Below are 15893 nucleotides of genomic sequence, written 5' to 3' on the forward strand. Positions count from 1 at the left end.
GCCACATGCAAACTAAAAAGCAGTGTCGGGTTCTGATGTAAAGCCTGCCACCAGGTGAGGCTGTACAATTGAAGTACAGCAACTCACTTGCCGCTCCCAAGCCTGCCATGAGATGCAGCTTAATGTCACTTGCCACTTACTGATAGGGTTTTGCTATGAGTCTGCAAGTGATTGATTTATGATTGATTTAGTTTCTGTTCAGTTAAGCCTCTCTGCTCCTGTTAATCTGACTCTGTGGCCATACCCCAGCATTAACATCACTTCCTCAGCTCCATCTCAGATCATCAGGCCCTAGATTCTTACAGAGAGCACACACCTAGATCTGCATGCAAGCTCACAGTAGAGTTTGCCCTCCTATGAGAATCTAACGCTACTGCTGACCTTGCAGGAGGTGGAGCTCAGGTAGTAATGCTAGCGAAGGGGAAGGACTGTAAATACAGATGAAGCTTCACTTACTCACCTGCCACTCACCTGCTATGTGGCCTGATTCTTAAGAGGCCACACACTGGTATCTGTCTGTGGTCCTGGGGGTTGTAGACCCCTGCTCTATATAGTGTTGAGCATGGAGAAGGTAGCTAGATTGGACAGTGCTAGATCTTGTTAAAGAGATGAAAGAGACCTTGTGGGTCTATGTGAGACCTACAGAGGAAGTTGGTGACAGACCCAGGTAACACAGATAACATGTTATTGGCATGGAAAGAAACCTTAGAGATGATTTTCTGGTAAAGCAATCCCAGATCAGGTACTTGGAAAACAACTAAGTACTGATTATGTAGTATGGAGAATACAACCGAATTTCAGAGAAGAGAGGTTAGGCTTGGTGAGCAGAATAGGAATAGCTGATAAATTTTTCAGATGGGGAAACCAGGAAAATAGAGACAGGTTAGAAAAAATCATGGGCTCTTTCTGTGTCTAAGAAGAGGAAAGGTGTGGCAGTTCTTAAAAGTTGGAGCAGAGGCTGAGGGTGAGAGAGAAGGCCACATTCCAGGTTGAGACTCTGAAAATAACTCATTCCTGACTCTGTTGCTAGCCTTGCACGGTGCAGTGGAGAATTCTCAGTTGTGATTTGTCAAAATCTGGGTTTGAATTCTTAGAGCAGCTGAATTGCTATTGCTCAGCACTCTATTTTCCAGCACTGGAGATTTGAAGGCTTCTGATCCTCAAGAAGTTCTTGCTGTCCTCATGGCTTCCAGTCAAAGGAGTAAATCCTGTGAGGGTTCAAGCTCCTCAAAGGACGCACACTTCTCTCACACCCTGAAAGATGTGCTCCTAAGTGCCAAGTTATGTAAGTTGGTGTCATTTCTGCTCCACAAGTATCAAAAGAAGGAGCAGGTCACCATGAAAGAAACGCTGCATGTTCTGCCCCATGATTACTGTAACAACTTCCCTCTGAACTTTTGGGAACTCTGTGAGTCCGTGTATCTGGGCTTTAGCATTAAAATCAGAAAAGTGAATTACTGCAATACATATGAGCTAGTCCCCATTTTGGGTCTTACATACAGTGGGATACTAGATGGCGATGATGGAAGAATCATTCTCAAAATCGACATCATTATATTTGTCCTGTCTCTAATCTTCATAGAGGGCATCCGTATCAGTGAGGAGGACCTAACTGAAAAAGTGAAAAGATGGGACAGGTTAGCTCACTCTGAGCATACTCATTTTGAGGAAGCCTGGAAATCCATCACTGAGGATTTAGTACAGGAAGAGTACCTGAGGTACGGACAGATTCCTAACAGTGATCCTGCTCACTATGAGTTCCTGTGGGGTCCAAGGGCCCACGCTGAAACCAGCAAGATGAAACTCCTAGTTCCTATGGCCCGTCTTAATGGAATAGATCCCAAGTCTCATCCAGAACTATATGAAGAGGCTTTGGAAGCAGAACTAGGTATAGAGCCAGAGTTCCTGAGAAACAGGGGATACTGCCCAAAGGTGTCAGTGAGTTTGTTCTCCCCCGAGAAGAAATGAGGCCCATTTTCAGTCTCTGTGGAGAGCAGGCAGTTTTCTAGGTAGCAAAGGGCCAGGGGAGGGGTAAAATAGCACGCATAGCGTCTTGCTGTCTCCTCTACTTGGGTCACTTGGAAATGGACAGGGGTTTTCTTTATGGTTTTTTGAAGTATTGGTCCTTTTGTGGGGAGACTGAAGGAGCTTGCATATTTATTGAATGGTATTGATCTCCTGTGTATTTTTAGTTTTGTGATGTTGATCTTTGTGTTTTCTGGTGGGAATGTGATTTTGTGTGACAGTGATCACAAATGGAGTGCATTTTCCATTCAAATGGAACAGTCTTTCCTGTTTTATCATACAAACAGAAAACCTATTCAATTTATTCATGATAAAATGGGAGTGGAATAGGAATTTCCTTGAAAATTATAAGTTTACATCAAGTTAGAGGGATCCTAGAAAAGTGATAAGAATGAAAATCAAATATTGGCTGCTGCTTATTTCTTTTCCCCTGTTGCTCTATCCTATTAAACTTACATTTATTGCAAAAAAAAAAGTTAGAGCAGAAAATCATGTTGGAAATTTTATCTCCAATACCATAAAGGAAATTATTTCATTTATGGAGGGAAAAATATGCCGAGCATACAGAAGAAGGAAACCAGCGTGGGCAATCAATTCCCCCACAGTCAGACCAAGATAGGCTAGAATACCCAAATCTGTTTGCCTGGTGCTATGCATACAGGAGGAAGGGGGAGGCAAGACAGGGAGGATGACAGTAGGCAAGACCTGTCTTTCTTGTTGCTTTTCAGGCTACAGTAAATGGATTTTAAAATTAACAGGCAATGCTGCAAATCTGGGCTGCAACGTTCAGAGAGGCAGTCCTGACGAGGACAACTGAAGCCCCACACTGCTCTTGTCTCCTCCTCATCCTTTCCTGCAGTGTTCAGCATTGATTATCCTCCTGCAAAAAGCAATTTCAGCAAGGAGGGTGAAGTCAGTATTAATCATAGCAAAATGTGACAGAGCAGAGAGGCCTCCCGGACTCACTGCAGCCATCTGAAGCTCTTAGGCTCCCTCCAGTTGCGCGCAAGTGCCAGGACATTGCAGCCATGGGAAAGGGAGGGCTCTGCAGAGAGGATTCTCTCTGGGCGCTCTTCTCTCCCAGCCTGTGTAGATCACACCATCTCACCATCTCTTCATGACTCTGAAGTGGACTCAGAGGAATTTTTGAGAAGGGAAAGAGAATATGTTCCTGTTACAACTGCATTTAACTCTCAGTCTAGGGTACAGAGCAGACCACCAAAGCTGGCCAAGTGCATGTGCTGTGCAGACCCACGGCTTCCCCCGAGAGGCCACCGTCTCCTGCGTCTCCCGACTGTGCAGCAGGTGGAAGGTAGACAGGTGGCCACATTTCAGAGCTAGGGACCGAAGGGACATCCAAAGATCACCTGGGTGCCCTCTGCCCTCCGATTACAAGGACAAGCAAATGGAAACCATGCTATATATATATTAAATATCTCCTGTCCGTGGATTATATTTCCCTGAGGGACCTCACAAATGAACCCGATGGCCACTGTTTAGAGTTAGTCCATCACAATCAGGAAATTGTGTGTGACCTTTCCTGCTTCAGTTTTGGACCCTTCCATTTCGTTCCTTTGTGGAGGAACACAGTGGAGGGTTATGAACTTCCTGATCACCAGCCTTCACATTCTTAATCTCATCTTCCTAAAATGTGTTTGTTTCTGAAATGTATCCTCATAGCTTCCATTTCCCTGCCATTAAATAATAATTATTGTTTGATATTGAGCCCTCCTTCAAGTAGTAAGTAAAACCCTTTAGTCATGGTTTTCCTCTCCAGTTTCAGTTCCTGCAATCGACAACAGTGAGCACAGTGTAAGATATTGTGTGTGTGCCTATGACCTTGTGTGTGTGTGTGTGTGTGCATGTGTGTGTGAGAGAGAGAGAGCTTTCTGTCATTATAACAACTACAAGATAAATCAGCTTACAAAGTGGTTCAGTTTTGAAGCATTCAGTCCATGATCAATTGGCTTCATTGCTCTGGACCTGTGGCAAGACAACGTATCATAGTGGGAGCCCATGGTGAGGAAACCCTCACCTCGTGGCCAGGGGCAAAGAGAGATGAAGGCTTAAATTGGGGGGGACAGTTACCGTCCAAACTACAGCAGGTGTGTATGTACAGGGAGAAATACTCACATGGGGTTATCTATGGCTTCAGGCATCCACAGTGGATCTTGCAATGTATCCCCTGTAGATAAGGGGGACTACTGCAGTTGTTCTTCTTTGGTTATGAAATTCAAACTGGGCTCCATATTCAGTGAACAGTTTGGCCAATATAAAAAGCAATCACCCAGTGATCCCAGTAGTCTAGAATGTGTATCTCCAGGATCACGGTCCCCTTTTAAACCATACCATGATGATAAGTGGTAGTCATTTGGTGTCTTATTTTCCAGTCAAACTTGGGTTCCATGTTTTCTGAGAATCCTCCTTCATGAAATATTTCTTCAATGGGCTATGATTAGTTTTAACTGATTGCTCAATGAATATGTAGGGCCTCTTTTTTTAAATGAGAAAACACATGGTTAAAAGGGGTTAGGGGCAGTGAAAAATATTCTTTCAATACCTGTGCCAGCCAGGAAGTACCCTTTCCACCCTCACCAACAGGTTTTAACCCCTTCCAGCTACTCATTCATTCAAGGAAAGACCCTATGTATGTAAAAATAAATACATTTTGTATTTTAATATAATTGGCAATATGTTTTAACACTACTCTGCACCTTTTTTTGACTTTAATAATCTGGGGATCTTTCCTCTTTCTATCTCATAGAAATAAGAAATATCTTATAGAAATATCTCACATGGATCCTCCTCATTCTATCTTATGGCTAGTAGTTTACTGAATGGATGTACCATAACATATTTATTCCAAACTTTTCTGAATACTGATTCCATTGTCCAAAATATCCTCTAACAGTGAAAGATTGTGGAAGCCTTGCCATCATACTTCACTGTTCAACTGTTTACAGAGCTCGGACTCTGAGTGCAGTGCTGTATTGGTGCCATGGAGAAGTCAAAACACTCTGAACATGGCAGCCTCCACTCTCTAAGGGAAAAGGACACAAGGATTTGGAGGGCCTGGCTGCCAGTTTTTCTTTGTTTTCTTGATGATCACACAGTCTTTCTAATACGTGCTACAAATGCCCTTTCAATGCACTGGACGTGTGTATAATTGTGTGTGCTCAGTCTGGACTATCATGGCGGCCTCTAGAGCAGGGATCTCAAAGAGGGGGTGAACTGAATGAGTGAAACTGGGGAGACTCAAGCTGTGTTGAAGATTTTTTTCCCCCAGGCAAGGGTGAAGGAGGGCAACCAGATCTTCTGATTGATCAATAGAAGCCAATGGGTAAAAGACAAATGGGATCTTTCTGTATTGTTTCTTACAATCTCATGTGAAGCTACAATTATCTCAGAGTAAAAGGCTTAACTTAGAAGAGCCAGATGCCTAGATCATTGTGTGAAATAATGTGATTTACAAATGTAGGCATCATCACACTGCACCGGCCCAGCAAATCCCATCTGCAGGCCGGATGTGGGCTTGGGTCCACCATCTTGCTCTCTTTGTATAAAGCTCAAGCCTTTTGTATAAAACTCACAGCCTTGATTTAAAAGTACTTTTTCTTATCTGAGTTTCTGTTGCTTTTGACAGTGGCCACCCCCACATGCTTGTTAAGTCTTCCTCTCCTCTCCTTCCAGGTTCTGGGATGTGGCTGTGTTGCCCAAGCTGTCCTCAGTCGAGGAATTTTTGGAGGCATCGTCACTATCAATGTGGGATTTGCAGTGGCAGTGGTAATGGCCATTTATGTGACTGGAGGTGTCTCTGGTAAGCAGTAGGAATAGTAATAGCTACTATTAATGATTCCAATTTGCTAGCACTGTACTGTGTACATTACATACCTTAATGGATTTTGATCTCAGCAATTCTGCAAGAATATGCAATTTATCGCATGTTTGCAGATGACAAAATGGCAAACAAATGGTAAGTGATTATGCAAAAGCAACATTTAGCAAGAGACAGAGCTGGGGGGTAGTACTCACAGTAAATTCATCCCTAAGTCGGACCACCACGTCATAGTCTTCAGCAGTCAATACAATCCTTTTTTTGTGTTCTACCCCACACCTGGAAACCACAAAAGAGTTCCCTCTACTTACCTTGTGCCTCATGCACCCCAGCTGCAGCCTAGACTTTTTACGTGAATAATCTGATCATCACGCCGACCTTCTCAGGGCCCATGTTTGAGTTTGGGATTCTCTGACTCTAGCTCTCAAGTTCTTTCCAGCACACCATTGTGCCTTGTCCTTGTGTAAGCCAGGAAGAACTTTCTAGTGGCCTCCAGGCTCCCAGCCTAAGGGCACAGGATGCTGCTGGTCCCCTCTTTTTCTGAACCCTCTGTCACCTCTCTGGCCCTTTTTTTTTTTTTTTTTTTTTGGTACCGGGAATTGAACTCGGGTCATTGCACTTGTGAGGCAGGCGGCAGAACCACTGAGCTAAATCGCTGGCCCTTCTCTGACCCTTTTCTTTGTTGCTTTGCAGAGAGCCTCCCAGACAGGCCCTCTCAGACAACTTTCCCTCTCTGTGGATCTCTGAGTTATCTCAGTAAGGCCTCTGGCTACTTCTTTAACTGTTTCATCTTAACTACCTGCTAAGTGCCTGGGATTACACGAGGTCCACAGTGAATACCAGCCCCAGCCTGGGGTGACTAAGGCTTGTGAGAGGCTAAGACAAACCAACCTTTCCTCTTGTGGGACTTTGATTTTGGAAGAGGCACATCTGAGGGAGATGTTGCTGCTGGACATGGCCTCCTAGAGACCCTGTCCTTTCACATAGGGCAGCTGCTCTCCTGCACTTCCAGGAGAAGAGGAGCAGTGCTACCTCCAGGACTACCCGCTGCCCATGTGCCCCACCTGAGCCTGGTTTCCAGCCATCCTAGTCCTCATTAGTGGTCATCGGTTGTGTCCAGAATTGAAGCTCTCAGTTTTAAAAGTAAAGCACAGCAGATGAAATGTTCATAAGGTTTGAGAAAATCACCTGTGCTTTGCTAGTGGCATGATCTTGCTCAGCTTAGCCCCCAGGGGGCAGAGGCAGGTGAAGAAAGGATGCTTGTGGCCTGGCCAGAAGCTAGAATTCCCTGCAAGCCATTACAGCTTGGAGGCAGAGGAAAAGCATGGCTCTCTCCTGGGGGTAGACTGGCTCCCCATGCTCTGAGGAGGGGTGAATGATGCAGAGTATCATCATCATCATCTCGTCATCATTGTCATCATCATTCTCACCATATCATCTTTCACTGACAGCTGTGCCCACAACCTGCAAGTCCACTTTTCAGTGTGGTCACCTAGACCATGACTCTGATCCTCCTTCTACATGAAATCTTGTCTGTGTTCCTTACATGAGTATACTTCCCCCCTGGAAAGCCAGCCTGTGTACACAGAGTAATTTTTAAAATTCTTTCCCACCCTCTAAAGCAGAGGAGCCTTTATAAGCCTGCAGAGGAAGATGTGGAGAGGAGTAAGGGGACGTGAGCTCTGGGGTTCAGCAGAACCTGGGCTTTGATCCTGGTCCTGCCATTTACTGGCCATGAAACATGAGGAAGTCACTTTTCTCTGTTTCTTGGTTTCCTCACCTGCCAAGTAGAGCAGTACCCATCTCATTGGGGTCTTGGGAAGAGTAAATGCATTCAATCCCCCCATGTTAGCATCTGGCAAGTGTGCAGTAAATGTTGTTCCTAGCAAACCCAGCCAAGGACATTAGGGACATTCCACAGAGCAAATCTCCTATCTGATCCTTGTGAGCAGATGTGAGTCAGGGAGCTAATTTCACTAGCTGTAGTTTGGGTTGGGTGAGAGAGAAATACATTGTTCTACAGAGCAACAGAGGAGAATCCACTTACGCCCTGTGATTGCCCCAAAATGAACGAAGCCCTTTACTTCAGGGACAGGTTGAGAGTACCCATCTCGGGGCTGTTCCCCTTCAAGAGACGTCTCCTGTCAGTGCTAGGACTGTTTTTATAGCCTCTGGGCATGGACTGAGGAAGCACTAGTATGGATTTGAGCCTCATCCATATATTGTGTGAGTATATTGACTTTAAAATATATATTGACGTTAATAGTTCACATCAATCTATTTAGGGTTATTGTTTATCAATAGATAAAAGCCCATAAAAATGAGCTATTTGAGCACATCAAGTTTCTTATTACATCTGACTCTTCCTTTTCATAAAGACAATAATCTAAACAGCATCTAGTGATGTCACGAGGATTATTAGTCTCTCAAACACTGTCTCAGTCTCCATCTGTCTCTCAGTCTCTCTCTCTGTGTCTCTGTCTCTGTCTCTTTCTCTGTGTGTGTTTCTCTTCTATTTCTCTTCATTTAGCCTTCTCTACCTAGCAGACTGAGTCCTAGATGGATTCTCTCCACACTGCTTTCTTTGTGACATCTCTCCTTCCTGGCTTTCCCGCTGATGTCCCCAACTATCTTCTCTTCTCTGCAGGTGGCCACATCAACCCAGCTGTGTCCTTTGCGATGTGTCTCTTTGGGAGGATGGAATGGTCCAAACTGCCGTTCTATGTGGGGGCCCAGTTTTTGGGAGCCTTTGCAGGGTCTGCAGTCCTCTTTGGCATTTACTATGGTGAGTAGGGATCCTGGATCCAAAGGTCCTAGGGAGCTAGGTTCATTTGAAAGTCAGAATTATTTGGTAGGACGAGGTGAGATACAACAGGAAATGTTCTATCATTGATGAGAGGAAATTCTAAATGTAAGATAATGAGGCCAACATTATCATTAGGGAAAATTTATGAAGCCTCTTAATGAAATGATGACATTGGAAGTGGGGGCAGGACATGAGGAAGGGGTCGACCTTTAGGCCCAAGCACACTAGTGTGCATACACAAAGGAAGCAGTAGGCCTGAGGCTCCTCTGCTTCCTCCCACTTGGCTGAGAAAGGGATACTGCCAAGACTATGACCTGGAAGTATTTGGAGAAGGATTCTGGGAAATGTCTTTGGAGGAGGAAACAGAAGAGAAATGGGTCAGGTGGCAGCCTCAATCCCCTTCTACCAAGCACCCAGTGTTTCCATTCTGCAGCTGTATTCGGGGAAAACACAGAGCTGGTGACCAAAGGCCCAGACTTCACTTCTGGCTGTATCAGTCAGTAGCTGTGTGACTTAAACATCGTTTACCTGACTTTCCTCAAAGAATGAGGGAATTGAGCTAGATGACCCCCAAACCCTTCAGACTAGGAAATCTTGGGGTTCCACTAAATCATCTGTCAAAGCAGTCCCTTCCATCAAACCCAAGGTGAACACAATACATTGTGACTGTCAAACCAAAAGACCTCGGGAGCTGGAGGTGATGAACCAAGCCTCAGGGAAACAGGCTGTAGAAAAGGGGCAGCTCCCTCATAGTGTGTTGTCCTAGGAGGACTAATGAGGACTTGGAAACCAGACCAGAGATTCAGAGCCAGCTAATATGGCCAGAGAGGCCTGGGGTTGGTGCTGGCTGTGTTGGCTACCAACTTCCTTGTCTGAGGGCTCCACAGGCCATTCCCCAGCTCTTCACTATACTGACACTTTCAAGTTTAGAGGTGTGCCATTGAGAGCTACTAGGAGCCCTGTAGAAACTATGAACTCTCCCTAGAATAGGTTCAAGCCTCATGTTGGCCTTAGGTTAGTCTTCAAAATTCCAGGAACTCTACCCAGAAAAGATTGGTTTGGACCCAGTAACTCAGGATTTGATCCATGTTTGGAGTGGACCACCAGCACCACCTAGGGCTTTCTTCCCTTGACACACCATCCTGGGATTCCCTAGGCATCTCTAAGACCTTCATACTATGATGTCACAAGAGAGAGATCAATGATACGGATATGCCAGCTCAGCCCAAATGACTGCTGTTGTTCAGCACCAGGCCTGGCACAGGCTTCCCTCAACCCCTCCAGAGAGCACTAACATGACAGAACTCTATCCTCCACAGATGCACTTATGTCCTTTGCTGGTGGAAAATTGCTCACCGTGGGAGAAAATGCAACAGCGCACATTTTTGCAACATACCCAGCTCCTTATCTGTCTCTGGTGAATGCATTTGCAGACCAAGTAAGTGTAGATCCAACAAGGACCTAACTTTAGTGAGAAGATGTGATCAAAGACAGGAATGTACTAAAGAATTGTAGGCCTATCAGAAAGAAAGGGTTGTGTTTCCAAAGTCAGAAATCACTGGGTATAACTCACTCTTTCTTGCCAATCTTTTGCCCTTGCAGAAGTTAATGCCACTAGAAGGGTTGTCTGCTTCCTCTTTAATACATAAACCTGTTTCACATCATCTGAGGTCCAGAAAAGAGAGGATGACTGGTTGAGGGTTTTACCCTACTCTATTCTGAGAGTCTTAGACTCATTTCCAAATGTCCATTCTCAGGGGCATGCTGCTGAAGGAGAGGAAGCAAAAACATAGTGAGATCACACAAACGATGAGTGGAGAACACTGACACTTGGTCTAGACAAAGTGTATGTGGGTTTGAGTGGAAAGAGGTGTGAATGTGATGAAACATGATAGCCACTTTCAAAGATCCGAAGGGCCATCAAGTGAAAAGTAGATTAGACTCCTACTCCCAAGGAGATTTGGCAGAAGCACAATGCCTAGTACCTAAGTAAGAGGTGCTCAAAAATAATATTTTGTGTTTTTATGGTGCTAGGCATTGAACCCAGGGCCTCACCCATGCTAAGTGCTCTACCAGTGAGCTTCAAAAAATGTGTAATAATGAATGGATGAGTCCATAATTGAATGAAATTATGATGAAATAAAGTTACATTCAGTGAAAGGAAGACTATTCTAGAAAATGGGTGTGGGCTAACTACAGACCATGTTTTCCCAGGACAATAATTACTAGAGGTGTTGGAGGCAAGTCTGGGGCTTAGAGGTGCCTGGAAACAGAAGTTTTCCAACTCGGGAAAACTGTAGCCATCTAAAGTAAGAGGTCAGAAGGGTAAAACTTTTATAAATTTAGGACAGCAACACCGGAAATCTTAGGAAGAGAGAATAATGTGAAAAGGAGAACTCGCCCAAGGCAAAATGGCTTACCTCCCTAGGATCAATGTCTGTAGAGAGAGGGAGATGGATAAGACTACTCCTTCTAGCTTCTGAGTGCCAGGAGTCTGTTCTACAGGCAGGTCAGGAAGGACCAGGGCACGGGAACTGTGCAGCCCTCAGTGCCTATCAAGATCTGGTACAATAAACTATGTCTGTCCAGCTGGTAAGGAGGCAGGGGTGTCTCAGAACGGATTTCACAGATGGCTTTCCTGATGACCCTATTCAGTTCAGGCCAAATTTCTCTCATAAAGAAGAAGATCACAGAGTAAAGAGCTGTTGAAGGACCTTTGCAGATTTCTCAGATGAATTTAGGTCATTTCCACTGGAGGCAAGAGAGAAGGGATGCTGACCTAGTCAAACGTTGACTTGACCACAAAGGACTTTGTCTTTATTCTCTGTCTTGGGACTGACAGCCATTTCCTTGGATTCTCAGGCCACTCTGGGAACTTCCCCCAGAGACAGTGGGTCCCTACAAGCCCTGGAGGACACTCTTCTCCATTCCTTAGGCCTGTCTCTTCCCCTGGGAGAGTTCACTGCCTCAGGCTCCCCCGACAGGAGGCCACCCCTTGGAATTATGCACTGTGCTGTAGAGACCAGGCCCATCCCACTTCTTACCACACTTTCACCCTTGTCTGGGTAAAGCTGACCTAGGAAGCCCCAGTTCAGTCTCCAGAGAAGTGAAGCCAACACTCCCGATTAATACCTCACAGCCATGAGTCTCTGGGACACAGTGGGCAGACAAGAAGTAGTGATTGTTCTACCCCTGGCCAACTCTCTTTCCCTCCCTCCCTTTACTTCCTTCTCTCTTTTTGTTGTTCTAATGGAATCTTGTAGAATTTCTCATCCTTTCCCAATTGCTAGGCTCAAGATGTTTCACCAAATACCTCGGTCACAGGAAATTGCTCACTGTCTGGTGGGTGGATGTCCAGCTTCCCTAGGCCTATCCAAGTCCATCACCCAGGCTTTCTGTCATTCTGCCCTCATCTCAGAATGTTGCCAATTTCTCAAAAGATCATGGTTTTAAAGTCAGTTATTACATGTGATGAATGCCAACCATCAGCCTGTCAACACCCAAAAGAACTGTTGTCCACCATGACTATATTCCTGGGCTACCTTACCTCAAAATTATTAATTGCTTAGCTTTCAGTATTATTCAAGCATATTTCAAAATTTAATCAATGATAATGTTTCTCAGGCATCTTCGGAGGCAGGTACCACTCCAAGCTGTTTCTTCTTCAAGGAGTTCAGGGTCAGGGGCCCAGCAGGACAAATGAGCTGCTCTTCCTTGTGCAAAGCAGTAAGGGCCGTGATAGAAGTAAAACCCAAATGCAGTGGGTACTCAGAGGAAGGCACTTCTGTTGTGCCCGAGAAAGCCAAGAAAGCCTTCCCAGAGAACAGTGCTCTGAGAGAATGTCTCTTTGAATCCAATTCTTCTAACGTTATTATGACAGAAAGTTGACGAAATGGTGAAGAGCTGAAACTCTAAAATCAGTTTCCTAATTCCCATCTGATTCTTCTGCCTCTGAGCTGCACACCACTGAGCAAATGTCTTAACTTCTTCCACTCGAGAGTCTTCGACTATAACCTGAGGGTTATGGAGTTGACATCACGGGGTTATCGTGAGGCTTAATGAGACACAGCATATGAAGTACCAGGACTGAAGTAGACAGAATGTACCAACTGTTAGTTCTTATGAAGCATAATGAATGTTCTGTACATAATAGCTGGCATTTAGCCATTGAAGTAAAATAATAGCTTAAAAAGTTTTTTTAAGTAGAGGGGAAAACAGCTTTAATCCATGATTTCAGAACAGCTGCTATCATTTTTGTAAAGTCTCATAATTTTTCATTTACGTGTTTTTAAATATAAAACGAGCCACATGCCATTTTTAATTTAATGTTATAAACATTTTATGCTACCACATAGTTTTTAATAGTTGTATAATGGACCGTGAAATAGACATGCCAAACATAGTTAACTCTTCCCTTTTTAATGTTACTTAGGGCTTTCTAATTTTTCCATGATTTAGATGATTTCCATGGTATAATTCTCAAATACTCAACAGCATCAAATTATAAGCTTGTGTTTTTAAACATAAGCATATTGCTAAATTGTTGTTGAATGTCCTTTCAGAAGTGCCCCACATGCTTAATTCTCTAGAAAATCCTGAAAGAACTGGCCTTCTTTTCCTAATAGTTGGTATTGTTTGTGTTGCTTTAGAACAAATCAGATTTTTCCACTTATAATCTAATCCGATTTTTCTTTTATGATTTTTGTGTCCACTTCCTTTGCACGTTTATCTGTGGTGCCTCACATTGTTTTTCTCACTGAGTGAACATCCTTTCTATTCACCTTTCCAGCCTGTGCCTGCCTTTCCACTTAGCTCAGTAGCAGCTCAGCAGAAGAGCACAGTAGTTCACATGGAAGAGTCGAGTGCTCTGGGTCCAGACCTGCTGCCACTTACCAAGTGTTTGACCTTGGGCAGATAACTGATCTATAAAGGACACTTATCTTAGCATCTACTCTGGGATTGGGGAGAAAAAAGAGTTGTAGGCTCATCAAGTGTAGGACAGTATTGCTGGATTTATTTTTTAAAAGAAAGTGTTAATTTGGAGGTGAGCATGTGGGTAGAATACAGGCTAAGCCTCTTGCACATTTTCTCTCTCCAGGTAACGTCCACCATGTTCCTCCTCATTGTGGTCTTTGCTATTTTTGACTCCAGAAATTTGGGAGTCCCCAAAGGCCTGGAGCCCATTGTTGTTGGCCTGCTGATCATTGTCCTTTCTTCTTCCTTGGCATTGAACAGTGGCTGTGCCATGAACCCAGCCCGAGACCTAAGCCCCAGGCTTTTCACTGCTTTGGCAGGATGGGGATTTGATGTCTTCAGGTAAGTAACAGTAGTGGGAGGGAAAGAAGGAGATTTCTGTTGTGCCTCATTAGCAAGGGCTGTGCTAGGAATTCCAGGGGAGGAAGAGGGACATCCTGTCATCCTTGGACATGCTCACATGGACAACAAAGGCTATCTTGGGCCAGAGGACCCTGATTCAAGGCAGAATGTAAATAACAGTAATCTCATATATATGGAAGAAGGTTAGAAAGAGGAAACATCAGATCATAGAAAATGTGGACTCCCAAAATGAGAATTCTGGGTTTTTCTTCTCCCTGTTCTGTAGGTGATAGGGAGCAGCAAAGGATTTGGGGCAGACATTTGGCATGTTTAGAATGTCCGCTCAGCAAAATGAACCTGGCATCACTGAACAAGATGGGTTGAAAAAGGATAGAGTAGAGGCCAGAAATGCATTAAGGAAAAGCTAGGGTGGCGGCTGCTAATCCTCAAACAAAAATTTCCCCAACTCTCTGAGGGACAGCAGGCCTCTAAAATGTCCCTAGAGTGTCCTGTCCTTCCAGGGCTGTATCAAAGGTATAAGCACCTCAAAGCTCCTAGCCTAGACCCAGCTCCAAGGTCTCAGCTACAACCCAGCTGTGTATCCTCAGGCTCTCACCTGACCTTGCATAGCAAGAGTGGAAGATGGCAGGGGTGGTGCCAGCCAGAGGATCAGACAGGACAAGAGCCAGCACCTGGGGCCAACTCCTGCTTTGCCCCTGAATATTAAGACATTTTCAATCAAAGTTCTTCCTGTCATTTCTTGTTAGGATATTAACTGTTTAATAGGTGAAGGACCTCTGGAATGATATTAAATTTTTAAAATAGTTTACTCAAAGTAATGAATTTCTAAAGATGGTCCTTTGGGCAGTAACACAAACACATTCCTGGCAGCCCCCAAGCTATGGTGTCCAAATGACCACCACCACCTATGCCTGTGAGACGGGGCCAGGCAAGTAACCACATCAGATGTTCTCCATTTGTCACTTGTGCTCCGGTACAGTGTGTATGGTCATGTACCCTGCAGTTATCTTGGACCTTAACCTGCTAAATGACAAAGAGAGATTGCCCTAAAAGGAAATGATGCCACCAGAGTCATCTTCCAGCTCTTCAAGGCCAGTTGAGAGAAGCAGCCAGCCTCCCTGTGCCTCCTCCGAAGACTTGCTTCAGTTTTGGGGGGCCATGGTGAGAGCAGGAACACAGCATCCTCTCTACCATGCAGTAAGGATGACATCTGGTGGCTGCTCTGCTCAGTCACAGGCTGATTCATGGAGCCAGTACTGGTGATCACAAGGTCTGAGAGTTCTACAGGTTCCAGGTGAAAGGGATTCTGCAGATGAAGGACCCAGACCTCAGACAGGGGGAACTGGTCCAAAGACCTTTTCTGGAGGGAGTCTCCTGGAGCCCAGGACAGGGCTCTTGGCTTCTGCTGATTTCCTTTATTATCTTTTCTAATCAAATTTGATAATAAACGGAAAGCCACTGGACCGGTCTGTCATTGTCAAGCATGATGATGAAAGACCACAAATCCTTCCAGAATCAAAGTCCTCTCCACTATTTCCAGTTAAGATGTTGGAACCCAGCCAGAAACACCAAAACACAGACTCATGCAGGGGCAGAGGAAGGGGAGGGGCACACGGATATCTGTGTGGATGTCACCGTGTTCTGGCTGGGTCTGTGTTTTGGTGTTCATCATTTCCCTGCCTTTTAAAAACAGTTCTACTGTAAATCTAAATATCCTCAAACAATTTAAGACCTTCTGACTGGTCTTTTCTGTGGAGTCATTTGAATAGATTTCTTCTCTTCAAAAAAAGGATGGTGACAATTTGTAAGGCCACCTGCTTTCCCAAAGTACCTTTACTGGAATGTACTGACCTTGAAGATTCTGGAGAGTTTAGATCATGGCACGAAAGC

General features: G+C 44.6%; 1 protein-coding gene across 2 annotated transcripts in view; it reads left to right on the forward strand.

Moving 5' to 3' along the window:
- Aqp9 (aquaporin 9) overlaps nucleotides 1–15893 on the forward strand; it is a 40447-nt gene that overhangs the window by 22103 nt on the left and 2451 nt on the right. The window contains exons 2-5 of one of the 2 annotated variants that reach the window (XM_004855736.4): nucleotides 5716–5842; nucleotides 8508–8645; nucleotides 9986–10104; nucleotides 13765–13982. In XM_004855736.4, coding sequence (XP_004855793.1) covers nucleotides 5716–5842; nucleotides 8508–8645; nucleotides 9986–10104; nucleotides 13765–13982 — 602 coding nt within the window. The remainder of the gene's footprint in view (nucleotides 1–5715; nucleotides 5843–8507; nucleotides 8646–9985; nucleotides 10105–13764; nucleotides 13983–15893) is intronic. The other variant, XM_021237163.2, reaches the window with a different exon arrangement.

This window comes from Heterocephalus glaber, unplaced genomic scaffold (genome assembly GCF_053883595.1).
Source record: "Heterocephalus glaber isolate CG9 unplaced genomic scaffold, H.glaber_assembly_v1.0 deba00001689, whole genome shotgun sequence".
Lineage (NCBI taxonomy): Eukaryota > Metazoa > Chordata > Mammalia > Rodentia > Bathyergidae > Heterocephalus > Heterocephalus glaber.